Below are 16,953 nucleotides of genomic sequence, written 5' to 3'. Positions count from 1 at the left end.
TACTTAGGGCCACAGAATTGTTACTCGCACAGACACAGAATTGTTACTCAGGGACACAGAACTGTTACTGAGGGCCACAGAACTGTTACTTAGGGCCACAGAATTGTTACTCGCACAGACACAGAATTGTTACTCGCACAGACACAGAATTGTTACTGAGGGCCACAGAAGTGTTACTTAGGGCCACATAATTGTTACTCGCACAGACACAGAATTGTTACTCGCACAGACACAGAATTGTTACTCGCACAGACACAGAATTGTTACTCAGGGACACAGAACTGTTACTGAGGGCCACAGAACTGTTACTTAGGGCCACAGAATTGTTACTCGCACAGACACAGAATTGTTACTCGCACAGACACAGAATTGTTACTGAGGGCCACAGAACTGTTACTTGGGGCCACAGAAACGTTAATCAGGGACACAGAATTGTTACTGAGGGCCACAGAACTGTTACTTAGGGCCACAGAATTGTTACTCGCACAGACACAGAATTGTTACTCGCACAGACACAGAATTGTTACTGAGGGCCACAGAACTGTTACTTGGGGCCACAGAAACGTTAATCAGGGACAGAGAATTGTTACTGAGGGCCACAGAACTGTTACTTAGGGCCACAGAATTGTTACTCGCACAGACACAGAATTGTTACTCGCACAGACACAGAATTGTTACTGAGGGCCACAGAACTGTTACTTGGGGCCACAGAAACGTTAATCAGGGACACAGAATTGTTACTGAGGGCCACAGAACTGTTACTTAGGGCCACAGAATTGTTACTCAGGGACAGACACAGAACTGTTACTTAGGGCCACAGAATTGTTACTCGCACAGACACAGAATTGTTACACAGGGACACAGAATTGTTACTGAGGGCTACAGAACCGTTACTTAGGGCCACAGAATTGTTACTCGCACAGACACAGAATTGTTACTCGCACAGACACAGAATTGTTACTCAGGGACACAGAACTGTTACTGAGGGCCACAGAACTGTTACTTAGGGCCACAGAATTGTTACTCGCACAGACACAGAATTCTTACTCGCACAGACACAGAATTGTTACTGAGGGCCACAGAACTGTTACTTAGGGCCACAGAATTGTTACTCGCACAGACACAGAATTGTTACTCGCACAGACACAGAATTGTTACTGAGGGCCACAGAACTGTTACTTGGGGCCACAGAAACGTTAATCAGGGACACAGAATTGTTACTGAGGGCCACAGAACTGTTACTTAGGGCCACAGAATTGTTACTCGCACAGACACAGAATTGTTACTCGCACAGACACAGAATTGTTACTGAGGGCCACAGAACTGTTACTTGGGGCCACAGAAACGTTAATCAGGGACACAGAATTGTTACTGAGGGCCACAGAACTGTTACTTAGGGCCACAGAATTGTTACTCGCACAGACACAGAATTGTTACACAGGGACACAGAACTGTTACTGAGGGCCACAGAACTGTTACTCGCACAGACACAGAATTGTTACTCAGGGACACAGAATTGTTACTCAGGGACACAGAATCGATTAATTAAAGAGTATGTCAGACAACATGCAGAGGAGTGGCAGAGGAGGCAATGTTTTAGGAGCGAGCAGACGTGGCAGCAGAGGAAGGGGTCGAGGCAGCACTATTCGCAGCCAGAGGCCAGTGCTCCCGGTGTCATCCAGCGGTCGTGTCTCCACCGACAACCCTGCCGTCATCGATTGGTTGGCTCGGTCATCTTCCTCTTCCCAGGTCACCTCTGACACCTACAGCCAACGGTCGGTGGGTACGTCAGACACAACCGTTAGTTGGCATGGCCCGGGACCAAGCCCACTGAAATCACGTGTCCTCTACCTGCCCCTGTCCTTTGGTGTTCCCTCACCAAGCGAAGTATCGCATGCTGTGGGCTCAGCCCCACTGTACAGTGAGGAAGAGCTAACAGAGGGCGGTCAGGAACGGGGGGAGACATCCGCCTCTTCAGCAGCCAGGCGAAGAAGTAGTGGCGAGGAGAGTGGCCCGGTAGCCGGTCTAGAGACAGGTCTGTCACCTGACCCACACGCAGCCGAGGGGGCTAGTAGTGAGGCGGAGACCCTACTTGATGATGAGGAGGTTGATCGCACTTGGCAGCCTCGTCGTCATCAGGCAATTTCTTCCGCATCATCAGGAGAAGTGGGTGGCAGCTTGGCAGTGAGCGAAACAGTCGGTGGGTTGCCCAGGAGACAGCAGCAGGGTCGCAGCAGTGTCAGTGGAAGCAGTGTCAGTGGAGCCAAACGGCCACGGAGTAGAGCACCAGCTCCACTGCAGCCTACAACCACGGCCAGTAGTGGTGCCGGTGTGCACGGAGGAAGCAGCAGTCAGCCAGTGAGGAGTATCGGGGGCAAAGTTTCCTACTCGGCGGTGTGGCAATTTTTCGTCAAGCCGCCCGAGGAAGTAAACGTAGCCGTATGTCGACTATGTGGCCAGAAAGTCAAGCGTGGCCAGGGGGCCCATGTTGGGACTACAGCGTATTCATGCCATGTGCCACTTTCAGGTCTCCTCACACTGCTGATGTGTTGAATTTTTTGACATAGGGTGCTGGCAGATTATGGGCCTCCTATAGCTGCTGCCAGGCCCCTAATCTGCCATAGGCCCCTATATACCGCCTCCTCATGCTGCTGCCAGGTCCAGAGTCTCTCATGGGTCCCTGTACGGCCTCCCATTGCTGCTGCCTCCATCGCCACACTCTGCCATGTGCCACTTTCAGGTCTCCTCACACTGCTGGTGTGTTCAATTTTTTGACATAGGGTGCTGGCAGATTACGGGCCTCCTATAGCTGCTGCCAGGCCCCTAATCTGCCATAGGCCCCTATATACCGCCTCCTCATGCTGCTGCCAGGTCCAGAGTCTCTCATGGGTCCCTGTACGGCCTCCCATTGCTGCTGTCTCCATCGCCACACTCTGCCATGTGCCACTTTCAGGTCTCCTCACACTGCTGGTGTGTTACATTTTTTGTCATAGGGTGCTGGCAGATTACGGGCCTCCCATAGCTGCTGCCAGGCCCCTAATCTGCCATGGGCCCCTATACCGCCTCCTCATGCTGCTGCCAGGTCCAGAGTCTCTCATGGGTCCCTGTACGGCCTCCCATTGCTGCTTTCTCCATCGCCACACTCTGCCATGTGCCACTTTCAGGTCTCCTCACACACTGCTGGTGTGTAGAATTTTTTGACATAAGGTGCTGGCAGATTACGGGCCTCCCATAGCTGCTGCCAGGCCCCTAATCTGCCATGGGCCCCTATATACCGCCTCCTCATGCTGCTGCCAAGTCCAGAGTCTCTCATGGGTCCCTGTACGGCCTCCCATTGCTGCTGTCTCCATCGCCACACTCTGCCATGTGCCACTTTCAGGTCTCCTCACACTGCTGGTGTGTAGAATTTTTTGACATAGGGTGCTGGCAGATTACGGGCCTCCTATAGCTGCTGCCAGGCCCCTAATCTGCCATGGGCCCCTATATACCGCCTCCTCATGCTGCTGCCAGGTCCAGAGTCTCTCATGGGTCCCTGTACGGCCTCCCATTGCTGCTGTCTCCATAGCCACACTCTGCCATGTGCCACTTTCAGGTCTCCTCACACTGCTGGTGTGTTCAATTTTTTGACATAGGGTGCTGGCAGATTACGGGCCTCCCATAGCTGCTGCCAGGCCCCTAATCTGCCATGGGCCCCTATACCGCCTCCTCATGCTGCTGCCAGGTCCACAGTGTCTCATGCCATGTGCCACTTTCAGGTCTCCTCACACTGCTGGTGTGTTGAATTTTTTGACATAGGGTGCTGGCAGATTACGGGCCTCCCATAGCTGCTGCCAGGCCCCTAATCTGCCATGGGCCCCTATACCGCCTCCTCATGCTGCTGCCAAGTCCAGAGTGTGTCATGGGTCCCTGTACGGCCTCCCATTGCTGCTGTCTCCATAGCCACACTCTGCCATGTGCCACTTTCAGGTCTCCTCACACTGCTGGTGTGTTGAATTTTTTGACATAGGGTGCTGGCAGATTACGGGCCTCCCATTGCTGCTGCCAGGCCCCTAATCTGCCATGGGCCCCCGTACCGACTCCTCATGCTGCTGCCAGGCCCGTAATCTGTCATGGGCCCCTGTTGTCGCTTGTTGGCATATTCCGCTCGTTCAGATGCTCCTTCTCCTGCTACTCCTCTTCACGGATTCCGTCAGCAGTCTTTCTTGGAATCCGTTTCCAAGAGACAACAGTTTGCGAGCACGCACCAGACGGTGCAGAAGCTGAACGTCCTCCTGTCCAAGTTGCTGCTGCCAGGCTCGTAATCTGTCATGCGCCCCTGTACCGCCTCCTCATGCTGCTGCCAGGTCCAGAGTGTGTCATGGGCCCCCGTACCGACTCCTCATGCTGCTGCCAGGCCCGTAATCTGTCATGGGCCCCTGTACCGCCTCCCCATGCTGCTGCCAGGTCCAGAGTGTGTCATGGGTCCCTGTACGGCCTCCCATTGCTGCTGCCAGGCCCGTAATCTGTCATGGGCCCCTGTACCGCCTCCCCATGCTGCTGCCAGGTCCAGAGTGTGTCATGGGTCCCTGTACGGCCTCCCATTGCTGCTGCCAGGCCCGTAATCTGCCATGGGCCCCGTACCGACTCCTCATGCTGCTGCCAGGCCCAGAGTGTGTCATGGGTCCCTGTACGGCCTCCCATTGCTGCTGTCTCTATCGCCACACTCTGCCATGTGCCACTTTCAGGTCTCCTCACACACTGCTGGTGTGTAGAATTTTTTTTTTTTTCTAATACATCATATTACAAGGGACATAATGTGATTGGTGGACGTGTTATCCTCAATACATCATGTGACTGGTGGACATGTTCTTCTCAATACATCATATTACAAGGGACATAATGTGATTGGTGGACATGTTCTCACTACATCATATTATGGGGGACATAATGTGATTGGTGGACATGTTCTCCTCACTACATCATATTATGGGGGACATAATGTGATTGGTGGACGTGTTCTCTTCAATACATCATATTATGAGTGAAATAATGTGATTGGTGGACAATGTTCTTCTCAATACATCATATTATAAGGGACATAATGTGATTAGTGGACGTATTCTCAATACTTCATATTACGGGGGATATAATGTGATTGGTGGACGTGTTCTCCTTAATACATCATATTAGGCAAAGCATTTAGCAGTTTTGGATAGAGTAGGGAAGGTTTAAAACACCTGTTATATTTTTTTTTTTTTTGAGGGGGGGGGGCGTAAATTTATTCTTACTTTCTGTCTCAAAGACACAGCAGAAAGTTAGAACAAATCTCCCAAAGTGAGGAATTCTCATCTTAAACAGTTGTCCATGTTACAGGTGCCCCTCTTGGAAGATTTCCAGTCTCTTTTTGTTCTGGGGGCAGCTAAGATTTTGGATTCTCTCAGTTTCTTCTTGTGGAGAACGATCACCAGTACAAGTACAGGGGTTAATCTTCTCAATGAGAACACAGAGAGGAATGAAAACCTTACAGAGGGCTTGACCCTCCCCACACTATCTGCAACTAAAAACTGTGCTGGTGGTGTCCGGGTCTTCTAGTTGCTCCTCTGGCCTTTCTCTCGGTTTCTTTGTTGTGATTCCCCCATTACATCAGACTTTGTTAGGTTTTATTACCTGATATCACAGCTCGGGCGGTCCTCTTCAGTCTCCCCTCTTTCACCACGCAGAAGTAATGTTTATTTGTTTCCACATCCATGTTCAGCACGGACTCCACCTTCTTCCGGCCATTACTGATGTCAGTTACATTACGTGTTCCATGTTGGGACAGATCCATCTTCTGCTCATCGTACCACTTGACCCACGGATTCCTGAACACGCCAATATCCATACATTTCAGACGCTTCTTCCCATCAATGTGAATGAAAGTAACTGTTGAGTCAGCTGCATTTAAATCTATAAATAAAAGAACCCTTACGTTACAATAGAACTGCAGACTCACATGTACAGGTGAAACTCGAAAAATGAGAATATCGTGGAAAAGTTAATTTATTTCAGTGCAGCAACTTAAAAGGTGACACTAATATATGAGACTCATTCCATGCAAAGCAAGATAGTTCCAGCCGTGATTTGTCATCATTGTGATGATTATGACTTACAGCTCATGAAAACCCCAAATCCACAATCTCAGAAAATGAGAATATTCCATGCAATCAATAAAACAAGGATTGTACATAGAACAATATCGCACCTCTGAAAAGTAGAAGCTGCATATGTACTCAGTACTTGGTTTGGGCCCCTTTTGCAGCAATTACTGCCTCAATGCGGCGTGGCATGGAAGCTATCAGCCTGTGGCACTGCTGAGGTGTTATGGAAGACCAGGATGCTTCAATAGAGGCCTTCAGCTCTTCTGCATTGTTCGGTCTCATGTCTCTCATCTTGCTCTTGGCAATGCCCCATAGATTCTCTATGGGGTTCAGGTCAGGCGAGTTTGCTGGCCAATCAAGCACAATAATCCCACGGTCATTGAACCAGGTTTTGGTGCTTTTGGCAGTGTGGGCGGAGCCAAGTCCTGCTGGAAAATGAAGTCAGCATCCCCATAAAGCTTGTCTGCGGAAGGAAACATGAAGTGCTCCAAAATCTCCTGGTAGACGGCTGCGGGGACCCTGGACTTAATGAAGCACAGTGGACCAACACCAGCAAATGACATGGCTCCCCAAATCAACACAGACTGTGGAAACTTCACACTAGACTTCAAGCATCTTGCAGTGTGTGCCTCTCCATTCTTCCTCCATACTCGGGGTCCTTGTGCCTCTCCATTCTTCCTCCATACTCGGGGCCCTTGGGCCTCTCCATTCTTCCTCCATACTCGGGGTCCTTGGGCCTCTCCATTCTTCCTCCATACTCGGGGTCCTTGGGCCTCTCCATTCTTCCTCCATACTCAGGGTCCTTGGGCACCTCCATTCTTCCTCCATACTCGGGGTCCTTGGGCCTCTCCATTCTTCCTCCATACTCGGGGTCCTTGGGCCTCTCCATTCTTCCTCCATACCCGGGGTCCTTGGGCCTCTCCATTCTTCCTCCATACTTGGGGTCCTTGGGCCTCTCCATTCTTCCTCCATACTCGAGGTCCTTGGGCCTCTCCATTCTTCCTCCATACTCGGGGTCCTTGGGCCTCTCCATTCTTCCTCCATACTCGGGGTCCTTGGGCCTCTCCATTCTTCCTCCATACTCGGGGTCCTTGGTTTCCAAATGAGATGCAAAAGTTGCTCTCATCAGAAAAGAGGACTTTGGACCACTGAGCAGCAGACCAGGTCTGTTTTTCTTTAGCCCAGGTAAGACGCTTCTGATGTTGTTTGTTGTTCAGGAGTGGCTTGACAAGAGGAATACGACATTTGAAGCCCATGTCCAGGATCCGTCTGTGTGTGGTGGCTCTTGATGCACTGACTCCAGCCTCAGTCCACTCCTTGTGAAAGTCCCCAACACTTTTGAATGGCCTTTTCCTGACAATCCTCTCCAGGCTGCGGTCATCCCTGCTGCTTGTGCACCTTTTTCTTCCACACTTTTCCCTTCCACATAACTTTCTATTAATGTGCTTTGATACAGCACTTTGGGAACATCCAACTTCTTCTGCAATTACCTTTTGAGGCTTTCCCTCCTTATGGAGGGTGTCAGTGATGGTGTCAGGTCAGCAGTCTTTCCCATGATTGTGATTCCTACTGAACCAGACCGAGAGACCATTTAAAGGCTCATGATCTGATTAGAGTGGGACACTTTGAGCCGAGATTATTCCACCTTTTCACAATATTCTCATTTTCTGAGATTGTGGATTTGGGGTTTTCATGAGCTGTAAGCCATAATCATCACAATGATGACAAATCACGGCTGGAACTATCTTGCTTTGCATGGAATGAGTCTCATATATTAGTGTCACCTTTTAAGTTGCTGCACTGAAATCAATCAACTTTTGCAACGTATTCTAATTTTTTGAGTTTCACCTGTAGTTTGTTGTCCAGTCATTTTAAAAATGAGACCTGCTTGCTGCAGTAACCATTTGGGGGATTTACTAAGACTGGAATCTGGTGCATCTGTGCATGGTATCCAATCCGCTACTAACTTCAGCTTGTTCAGTTAAAGTGCTACTCCACCCCCAACAGTCCACTCCGTCTGTAGATGCAGTAAAGTATGCTTGTTCTACTCACTGTGGAACTTAAGGGGTTAATCCTCTGCATTGTGTAAAAAGGCTGTTTGATCCTGTCTTCTCTGATCCTCCCCTTCTTCTACTGTCCCCAATCCATCTGCTGATAACAGAGCTCTAGGAGGCACTCTGCACATGCTCAGTTTTGTGTGTATCGCTAGAGAGTTTTTTTTTCATTTGGGGAGAGTGCATGTGATCAGCACAGGGCCAATCAGCACTGTGCAGACAGAGAGTCAGGGGTCAAGCAGCCTCATAGGAAAATCAGAAGAGGATGAAAACCCCTTCTACAAGTTTTAACCAGTGCTCAGCTGGACACTGATAGAAGTCACAAGACTGCTATATACTGCTAATGGGAAAAGGGATTTAGCAGTTTATATTTATGAAAACAATTGCATTTCCATGTTGTGTGTACTGTGGGAGACCAGATATCGTGAATGCGGGGTCCGGGGAGAGCGTATATAGCGAATGCGGGGTCCGGGGAGAGCGGATACGGGGAATGCGGGGTCCGGGGAGAGCGGATATAGTGAATGCGGGGTCCGGGGAGAGCGTATATAGCGAATGCGGGGTCCGGGGAGAGCGGATACGGGGAATGCGGGGTCCGGGGAGAGCGGATACAGTGAATGCGGAGTCCGGGGAGAGCGGATATAGTGAATGTGGGGTCCGGGGAGAGCGGATGCAGCGAACGCGGGGTCCGGAGAGAGCGGATATAATGAATGCGGGGTCCGGGGAGAGCGGATATAGTGAATGCGGGGTCCGGGGAGAGCGGATATAGGGAATGTGGGGTCCGGGGAGAGCGGATGCAGCGAACGCGGGGTCCGGAGAGAGCGGATATAATGAATGCGGGGCCCGGGGAGAGCGGATATAGTGAATGCGGGGTCCGGGGAGAGCGGACATAGTGAATGCGGGGTCCGGGGAGAGCGGGTATAGTGAATGCGGGGTCCGGGGAGAGCGGATATAGGGAATGCGGGGTCCGGGAGAGCGGATATAGTGAATGCGGGGTCCGGGGGGAGCGGATACAGTGAATGCGGGGTCCGGGGAGAGCGGATATAGTGAATGCGGGCTCCGGGGAGAGCGGATATAGTGAATGTCAAAATAGTGACCCTCCAGCTGTTGCCAAACTACAAGTCCCATCATGCCTCTTTCTTTGGGAGTCATGCTTGTAAATATCAGCTTTGCAATACCTCAAGGGACTTGTAGTTTGGCAACAGCTGGAGGGCCACCAGTTTGACACCCCTGCTGTATCTGGTCAGCTGTAGCATACACGGGGGCACAATTGAGGACTGCAACCTGGGAGTTGTCCAGCAGCAAAGCCCATCACATCATGGTTCTCCAGTGCATACCCAGCGCTCAGTAGACTCTGCGCCTTAAACACACATCTATCATACATGCAGGCTGCATGGTGGGCCCACAATTCCCAGCCATATATGACAGTATAGAGATGGTGAACCGGGAAAACAGAAAAGCTGTGTATGTAAGGCCATAGATTGGAACAGAACTTACTGCCTATGGTCAATTCCACCTTCTGGTCCCCATGGCCTCTCCTATTGGCTGCTCTGCAGTAATACGTTCCTTCATCACTGAAGGTGACCTCTCGCAGTGTCAGGTCCAACGTTCCCTGGGAGACATCTTCAGACAAGGCTGTGCGTCCTGTGTAGTTTAGATCTTGATCCTTGAGATCATCCCGGCCATGTATGAACTTGTGTGCGATAAATCTTCTTCCATCCGGATCATTCTTCTCCCAGACCACCACCAGACCTTCCAGCCCACGTATGAAGGGAAATGAGCAGCGGAGGATGACGGTGCCATAGAGCGAAGCAACCACTTCAGTCTGATCTGTGGAGGGGAGCAGAAATATTCACTAAAAATGAATCCTTCGTACAATAAGCCTCACGCTGAATATCTTTCACACGATCTTTGTTTGTTACATTGTGTTATGTTTAGTATTTTTTCATTCGTAACACTAAGAAATGTGTACATATACAGTGCTCAGCATACATGAGTCCACCCAACAGATTTGTCAGAAAACATTTACTTTCCTTTCAGAATCCACATTTTCTATGGAACACTATACTACAAAATCCGGCCATTGATTGCAGAAAAAGATTTGTTAATTTGCACACACAAAAAAGTATTTTTCATAACAAATTCATTGCAGACCGTGCTGCAAAAATGAACACACCCCAATGAAAGTCTTAGGAGCAAAGTCAACAAAATTCTAATGATCGAATCCAGGTGAGTCTAATTATTTATTAAACAGGTTTCCAGCAGACAGCTGATTATAAAAGGGGGCGTTACTTAACAAAGAAAACCCCGCCCATTTCATGCTGTCAGCAATGGCACCACATGGAAGATAAATGTCACAAGGCCCAAGAAAGAAAATCATTTTTTTACACAGGAAAGGTGAAGGCTACAAGAAGATCAGCAAAGCTTTACTTTATCAGTCAGAATACTGGAGCAAATGTAATCCAAGAATGTAACAAAGATGGAACTGCAACCATCTCACAGAGACGTCCAGGCCATCCACGGAAGTTAAAACTTGGACAGGAGCGTCTTCTGATGAGACGGGTTGAGGAAAATTGCCATGCAAGTTCACTGCAGTTAGCTAAAGAAGTGGAAAGCGAAACTGGAGCGACTGTTTCCCGTGACACAATACAGCGTACACCGCAGAGGAATGGCATGCATGGGTGTTGCCAATGAAGGAAGCCTCTCCTAAAGCCCATGCACAAAAAAGCCCTCCTAGATTTTGCCAGGGCCCATGCTTAAAAAGAAGACGACTATTGGGACTCTGGAGTGATGAGACCAAGATAAATGTTTTTGGAACTGATGGCTTCAAAACTGTTTTGTGTCACAAAGGTGAGGAGTACAAAGAAAAAAATGCATGGTGCCTACTGTGAAACATGGTGGTGGCAGTGTCCTTCTGTGCAGATGCATGAGTGCTGCTGGTGTCGGGGAGCTGCATTTCATTGATGGTGTCATGAATTCACAGATGTACAGCTCTATATTGGAAGAGAAGATACTCCCATCACTACGTGCCCTCGGTCGTCGTGCACTCTTCCAACATGCCAAAAATCCCAAACACATCTAAGGCCACTGTTGCATCTCTGAAGAAGAACCGGGTAAAGGTGATTCAGTGGCCAAGTATGTCTCCTGATCTGAACCCAATCCAACACCTATGGGGGGATTCTGAAGAGACAGATTGAGCATCGCTCCCCATCCAGCATCCAGGATCTAAAAGAGGTCGTTCTTGAAGAATGGAAAAAGATCGATGTTGCAATACGTCACCAACTTGTTCATTCCGTGATTGGAAGACTCGGTGCCGTCCTTACAAATCATGGAGGTCATACAAAATACTAGACGGGGTAGTTTTTGTTGTGGGGTGGATTCATTTTTGCATCAACTAATTTGAGTAAAACTGATTCTAATAAGTAATATATTGAGTAAAAGTTCTAATATTAACCTTCCTTCCATGTAATGAGCCGAACAAATGTTCTAGAAAACTCAATTTTGTCAAAATCTTGGAAATTGTCTTTGTGTTCATTGAGATATTGATTAAAATCTAACTTTTCAAAGGGGTGGGCTCAGTTATGCTGAGCGCTGTGGGATCATTTTCAATTTATAATCGAACCTTAGTATCTGAACCAACAAACTGCACAGAAAGCATGTGTAACACACAACCAGACAACACAGAGAAGGATTTGCATTCTGCCTGGCCAAGCCTTGAAATCAGTGGAGGTTCAGGATATTGTTTTGTGGCCAGGAAAGTACTGTTCTGTATATAGGAAGGATATTGTCTGGTGGCCTGAAAGGATATGGTTTGGTGACCAGGAAGGAAATTGCCTGGCAGTCAGGAAGGATATTGTCTAGTGACCAAGAAGGATATTGCTCGGTGGCCAAGAAGGATACTATCCTGTATCCAGAGAGAATATATATTCGGTGGCAAGGAAGGATATTGTCTGCTGCCCAGGAAGGATATTGTCTAGTGCCCAGGAAGGATATTGCATGGTGGCCTGGAAGTATATTGTATGGTGGCCAGGAAGGATATTGTATGGTGGCCAGGAAGGGTATTGCTCGGTGGCCAAGAAGGATACTATTCTGTATCCAGAGAGAATATATTCAGTGGCAAGGAAGGATATTGCCTGGTGCCCAAGAAGGATATTGTCTAGTGCCCAGGAAGGATATTGCCTGGTGCCCAAGAAGGATATTGTCTAGTGCCCAGGAAGGATATTGCATGGTGGCCAGGAAGGATATTGTATGGTGGCAATGAAAGATATTGTATGGTGGCCAGGAAGGGTATTCTGTCACAACCAGGAAGGATATTGCCTGGTGCCCAGCAAGGATATTGTATTGTGGCCAGGAATGGCATTATGCAGTGGTCAAGTGGCCAAGAGGGACAATGTCTGGTGGTCAGAAAGGACATTGTCCTATGGCCAAGAAGGATATTGCTCGGTGGCCAGAAAGGATACTATCCTGTGTCCAGAGAGAATATATTCAGTGCCAAGGAAGATTATTGCCTGGTGGCCAGAAAGGATATTGTATGGTAGCCAGGAAAGATATTGTCTCACAGCTAGAAAGGATGTAATTTTGTTGCCAGGAATGACATTATGCAGTGGCCAAGAGGGACAATGTCTGGTGGTCAAAAAGGATATTGTCCTATGGCCAGGAAGGACACTATCCTGTTTCCAAAAAGACTATATTTGGTGGTCAGGAAGGATGTTGTCTTGTGACCAGGAATGGTATTATGCAATGGTCAAGGGGCCAAGAGGGACATTGTCTGGTGGTCAAAAAGGATATTGTCCTATGGCCAAGAAGGATATTGCTCGGTGGCCAGAAAGGATACTATACCGTGTCCAGAGAGAATATATTCAGTGCCCAGGAAGGATATTGCCTGGTGGCCAGAAAGGATATTGTCTGGTGGCCAGGAAGGATATTGTATGGTGGCCAGGAAGGATATCGTCTTGCAGCCAGGAGGAATATCGTCTCATGGCCAGGAAGGATATTGTCTTGCAGCCAGGAAGTCATTTTGTTGCCAGGAATGACATTATGCAGTGGTCAAGTGGCCAAGAGGGACAATGTCTGGTGGTCAAAAAGGATATTGTCCTATGCCCAGGAAGGACACTATCCTGTGTCCAAAAATAATATATTTGGTGGTCAGGAAGGATATTGTGTTGTGGCCAAGAGGGACAATGTCTGGTGGTCAGAAGGGATATTATCCTGTGGCCAATAAGGATATTGCTCGGTGGCCAGAAAGGATACTATCCTGTGCCCAGAGAGAATATATTCAGTGCCAAGGAAGAATATTGTCTGGTGGCCAGAAAGGATATTGTCTCACTGCCAGAAAGGATGTTATCTTGTTGCCAGGAACAACATTCTGCTGTGGTCAAGTGGTCAAGAGGGACAATGTCTGGTGGTCAGAAAGGATATTGTCCTATGGACAGGACAGATACTATCCTGTGTCGAGATAGAATTTATTTGGTGGCTAGGAAGGATATTGCCTGACCTAGAAAGGGCGTATGGTGGCCAGGACGGAAGTTATCAGTTGGCCAGGAAGACACTGTATGGTGGCCAGGAAGGATATTGTCCCGTGGCAGAGGTGGCATTGTAGTGATGTCACTTCCTCCTTCATAATGTAGGATAGTTTCTGTCTCAATTGTAGGTTGCAGTTGCAGAAGTGCGAACTATAATAGAAAATGTTTCCTGATTCCCAGGAGATAAAAGAAGTCATCCGGTGACTCACGTTACCAGCATCTACCGAAGATAATTTCCACTGAGGGCGGACCGACATTCTCACAAAAAGTGTCATTAGGTTAATTATCATTTTAGATAAAGTCCCTCATTAACTCACATTGGGGAAATACGTGATGACGTCTCCAGTGCAGAGATAAGTACAACGATAAAACAGAAATGAAAACTGCATTTTCTCAGATCCGAGGCTAGATATATGTACCCATCTGTACATTGAATCCTTTTCATCAATCATTACATACATCGGCCTTTTATTATCTGCCTGGAACTCGGCTTATGGGAAGGACACAATACTAACGTGATGATACAAAAGTCTCATCTCCCAATCCATAGACAGGATTGGGCTCATTCACTGCATGGATCCAAGCTGTAGCTGAAACGGCTGTAATGCGAGGCAACCAATTACAATTTAGAATAGATCTATATGGAAAAGGGGTTTTTTATTATATATTTTGGATAGAAGGGGAAAAGGTTAAAATTCCCCGTCAGGTTTTCTGCTACACGGGGCCATCATTAGAGAGATTTCCCCTCACTTCCTGTCCTGGAAACAACCTATTTACAGGACAAGAAGTGATTCTCTCCAAAGGAGTGACAGTAAAACCTGAAAGGAGTTCTGATCCGCCCCACTCCATCCATAACTTAATAAAAATGTTTTGGAGCACAGATACACTTTATTTAACCCCTCCCCCTCCTGAGGATCCCGCCCCCCCCTCCTGACCAGGCTATTTTTGCGTTATTTTAACTGACAATTGAGCGGTCATGCAACACTGCACCCAAATTTTTTTCCAACAAATTGAGCTTTTTGTCAGTGGTATTTGATCGCCTGTGCATTTTTTTATTTTTTGAGCTATAAAAAAAAAAGACTGACAAGTATGAAAAAAAAACAATATTTTTGACTTTTTGCTAATAAACATGTCCAGTAAAAAAATATGCGGCCTCTTGGGGGCTGGGCTTTAACACCGAGTGGCCACGTATTTGCGTACCGTTTTTAAACAAACATGTCAGTGATGCTAAAGTGACCATTGCAATAAACAAATAACAATTGCACAAAAACAACAATATAATGTCCATAAAGTGACAAAAGTGGAGATCTGGGTATGTCTGATCTCAAACTCGGTGATCCACGCGCTATACTCAATGATTCGGTGATGTGCCAGGTAAGTAGTAGAATTACGCACTCACCAGATGCGTAATAATAATACGCTTGTACAGATATACACTGTGGTCAGCCGGAGGTCCCTTTAAGGATGTCTACAGACCAGGCTGGAGTTGAATGGGACTTTTAAAGCTTCAACAAAGCTTGCAAATTCTTTGTCAAAACCTACAGCTGAGGCCCATGTGAAACAGGCCATAGGATCTATAAATGTCATCTTAGGAACACCATCTTGCGTATTGGCAGACATATTTGCCTGGCATGGCATTGATGGCTTTGGGTCATCCTGTCCTTTGGGATATCTGGTGGTAGTAAAGCCAGCACTTCAGGCACATTGGCTGTTCTGCTTCTTCTCTCCGTCCGGTGCTCTTGCTGCACTTTCTTTTCACAACTCCTCTGGCGTTTTCCATCATTGTCCTTATAATTGGTTGCCCTGATCTCATCCGGGTGGTGTGAGGTTTTAATGACCCCCAATCTGTGTTCCAGTGGGTGGCAGTAATCAAACAGATGATCTTGTTCCATAACACAATCCAAAAAGGCCGGATTGTTGTCTGGAAAACCTTGGCGCCTTGTCCGCTGAACTCACGTGTGCAGTAAAGGTTTGTAGGTCACTTTATTTTACTTTGACCCGTCTGTTATCCACATACTTCTTCTATCTCAGGATCGGTGTCAAGTTCTACCTTTTCCCAGAGGTTATGTTACTCCATGTGCTGGCATCCATCTTGGATTTCTGCTGAGCATGGTGGGAATCTTTTATGCCTTCAGGTCTCTGAGGTCCATCCCCCAGAGGGGTGTGGCTGATGACATATAAGCCTGTGGTCCGCACATGCTCTTTGCACTTGTGTCTTTGTGTTGCTATAACTCTGTTCTGACTCTCGTGACTCTCCTGGTATCTGACTCGGCTTGTGACTCGACTATTCTTTGTGTTCTCCTTTGATCTGACCCTCTGTTGCTGAACCCGGCTCGTGACCTGTGATTCTCGTCTGCTGTCCTGTACCGTTTTGTCTCGTTGTTGTTGACCCGGCCTGCCTGACTACTCTATTGTCTTTACCACCAGCTACACGCCATTGGCGGCGGCCATTACCACAACTGATGTGTTTGGGGGGCCGCGACCTGGTTCCTGGCTGCGTCAAGTCCATCCCCACCATCAGGGGCCCTGGTGAAGGGCAGCCTGGGACTTAGACTCCGCGCCCTGAGGGACTTCGGTCTGTGGGTGGTGGTTGTCGTCAGCCAGTGCGTTACATTGTTTAGGCCTGCCTGTCCGTTCCTCAGCTCCTGCCCTGACAATCGGTTACGATGGCAGAGACCAGCAAACCCAGTGCAGAGATGAATTTCTATCTATAGAAATGATCTTTGTCCTTCCTGTTGGTATTGGAGAAACGGTTCCAGCCAGAGGTGTATTTAGGTTTTGTTCTGGCCTAGGCAACTCAAAAAATCTGCCCCGCTCTCCTGAAAAATGCCACCCAAGGAAAACACCTTGTCTACCTTGTGGCCAATACACCCCTGGTTCCAGCAAAGAACATACTTGGCCAGGACTAAGTCCCTTTCAGCTGCCCAAAGATTTATTCCATGACATTGTTACAGCCCAGACTACCTCAGTGATGGGTATACTTGAGAATAGATATGACATCAAAGCATACTATTTGCTGTTCCTCTAGTTTCATCCCATGATCCCTGATAAACTCCTTCAGTCGTGAATGTGGTTGCATTTTTGCATTGGGTTTGCTGGAGCAGAGGGCTATCATGTCACTGGCCAGGAATTGGCTTCAGCTTCTCTAGTAACCCCCACCAGACTCAGAGCCAGATACTTCACCAGGCAAGGTAGGCCTTATCCGCGGCCTTCATGTTCCTTCAGTAAACCTTGAGGAGACCACAACTGGTTAAAGCTGTGCAC

General features: G+C 48.1%; 1 protein-coding gene across 1 annotated transcript in view; it reads right to left on the bottom strand.

Annotated features, from left to right (window-relative positions):
- The window catches only part of LOC149429089 (V-set domain containing T-cell activation inhibitor 1-like), a 35,643-nt gene extending 21,697 nt beyond the window's left edge, over positions 1-13,946 (bottom strand). The window contains exons 1-3 of the mRNA XM_089666744.1: positions 13,904-13,946; positions 9,665-9,997; positions 5,647-5,925 (exon numbers count right to left, since the gene is read on the bottom strand). Coding sequence (XP_089522870.1) covers positions 5,647-5,925; positions 9,665-9,997; positions 13,904-13,946 — 655 coding nt within the window. The remainder of the gene's footprint in view (positions 1-5,646; positions 5,926-9,664; positions 9,998-13,903) is intronic.
- Positions 13,947-16,953: the final 3,007 nt, after the last annotated feature.

Source organism: Staurois parvus, unplaced genomic scaffold, assembly GCF_062004578.1.
Source record: "Staurois parvus isolate SC_StPar_1 unplaced genomic scaffold, SC_StPar_1.0 ptg002814l, whole genome shotgun sequence".
In the NCBI taxonomy this organism is placed as follows: Eukaryota; Metazoa; Chordata; class Amphibia; order Anura; family Ranidae; genus Staurois; species Staurois parvus.
Note: the sequence above shows the minus strand (reverse complement) of the source record. Positions and strands in the feature narration are given on the sequence as shown.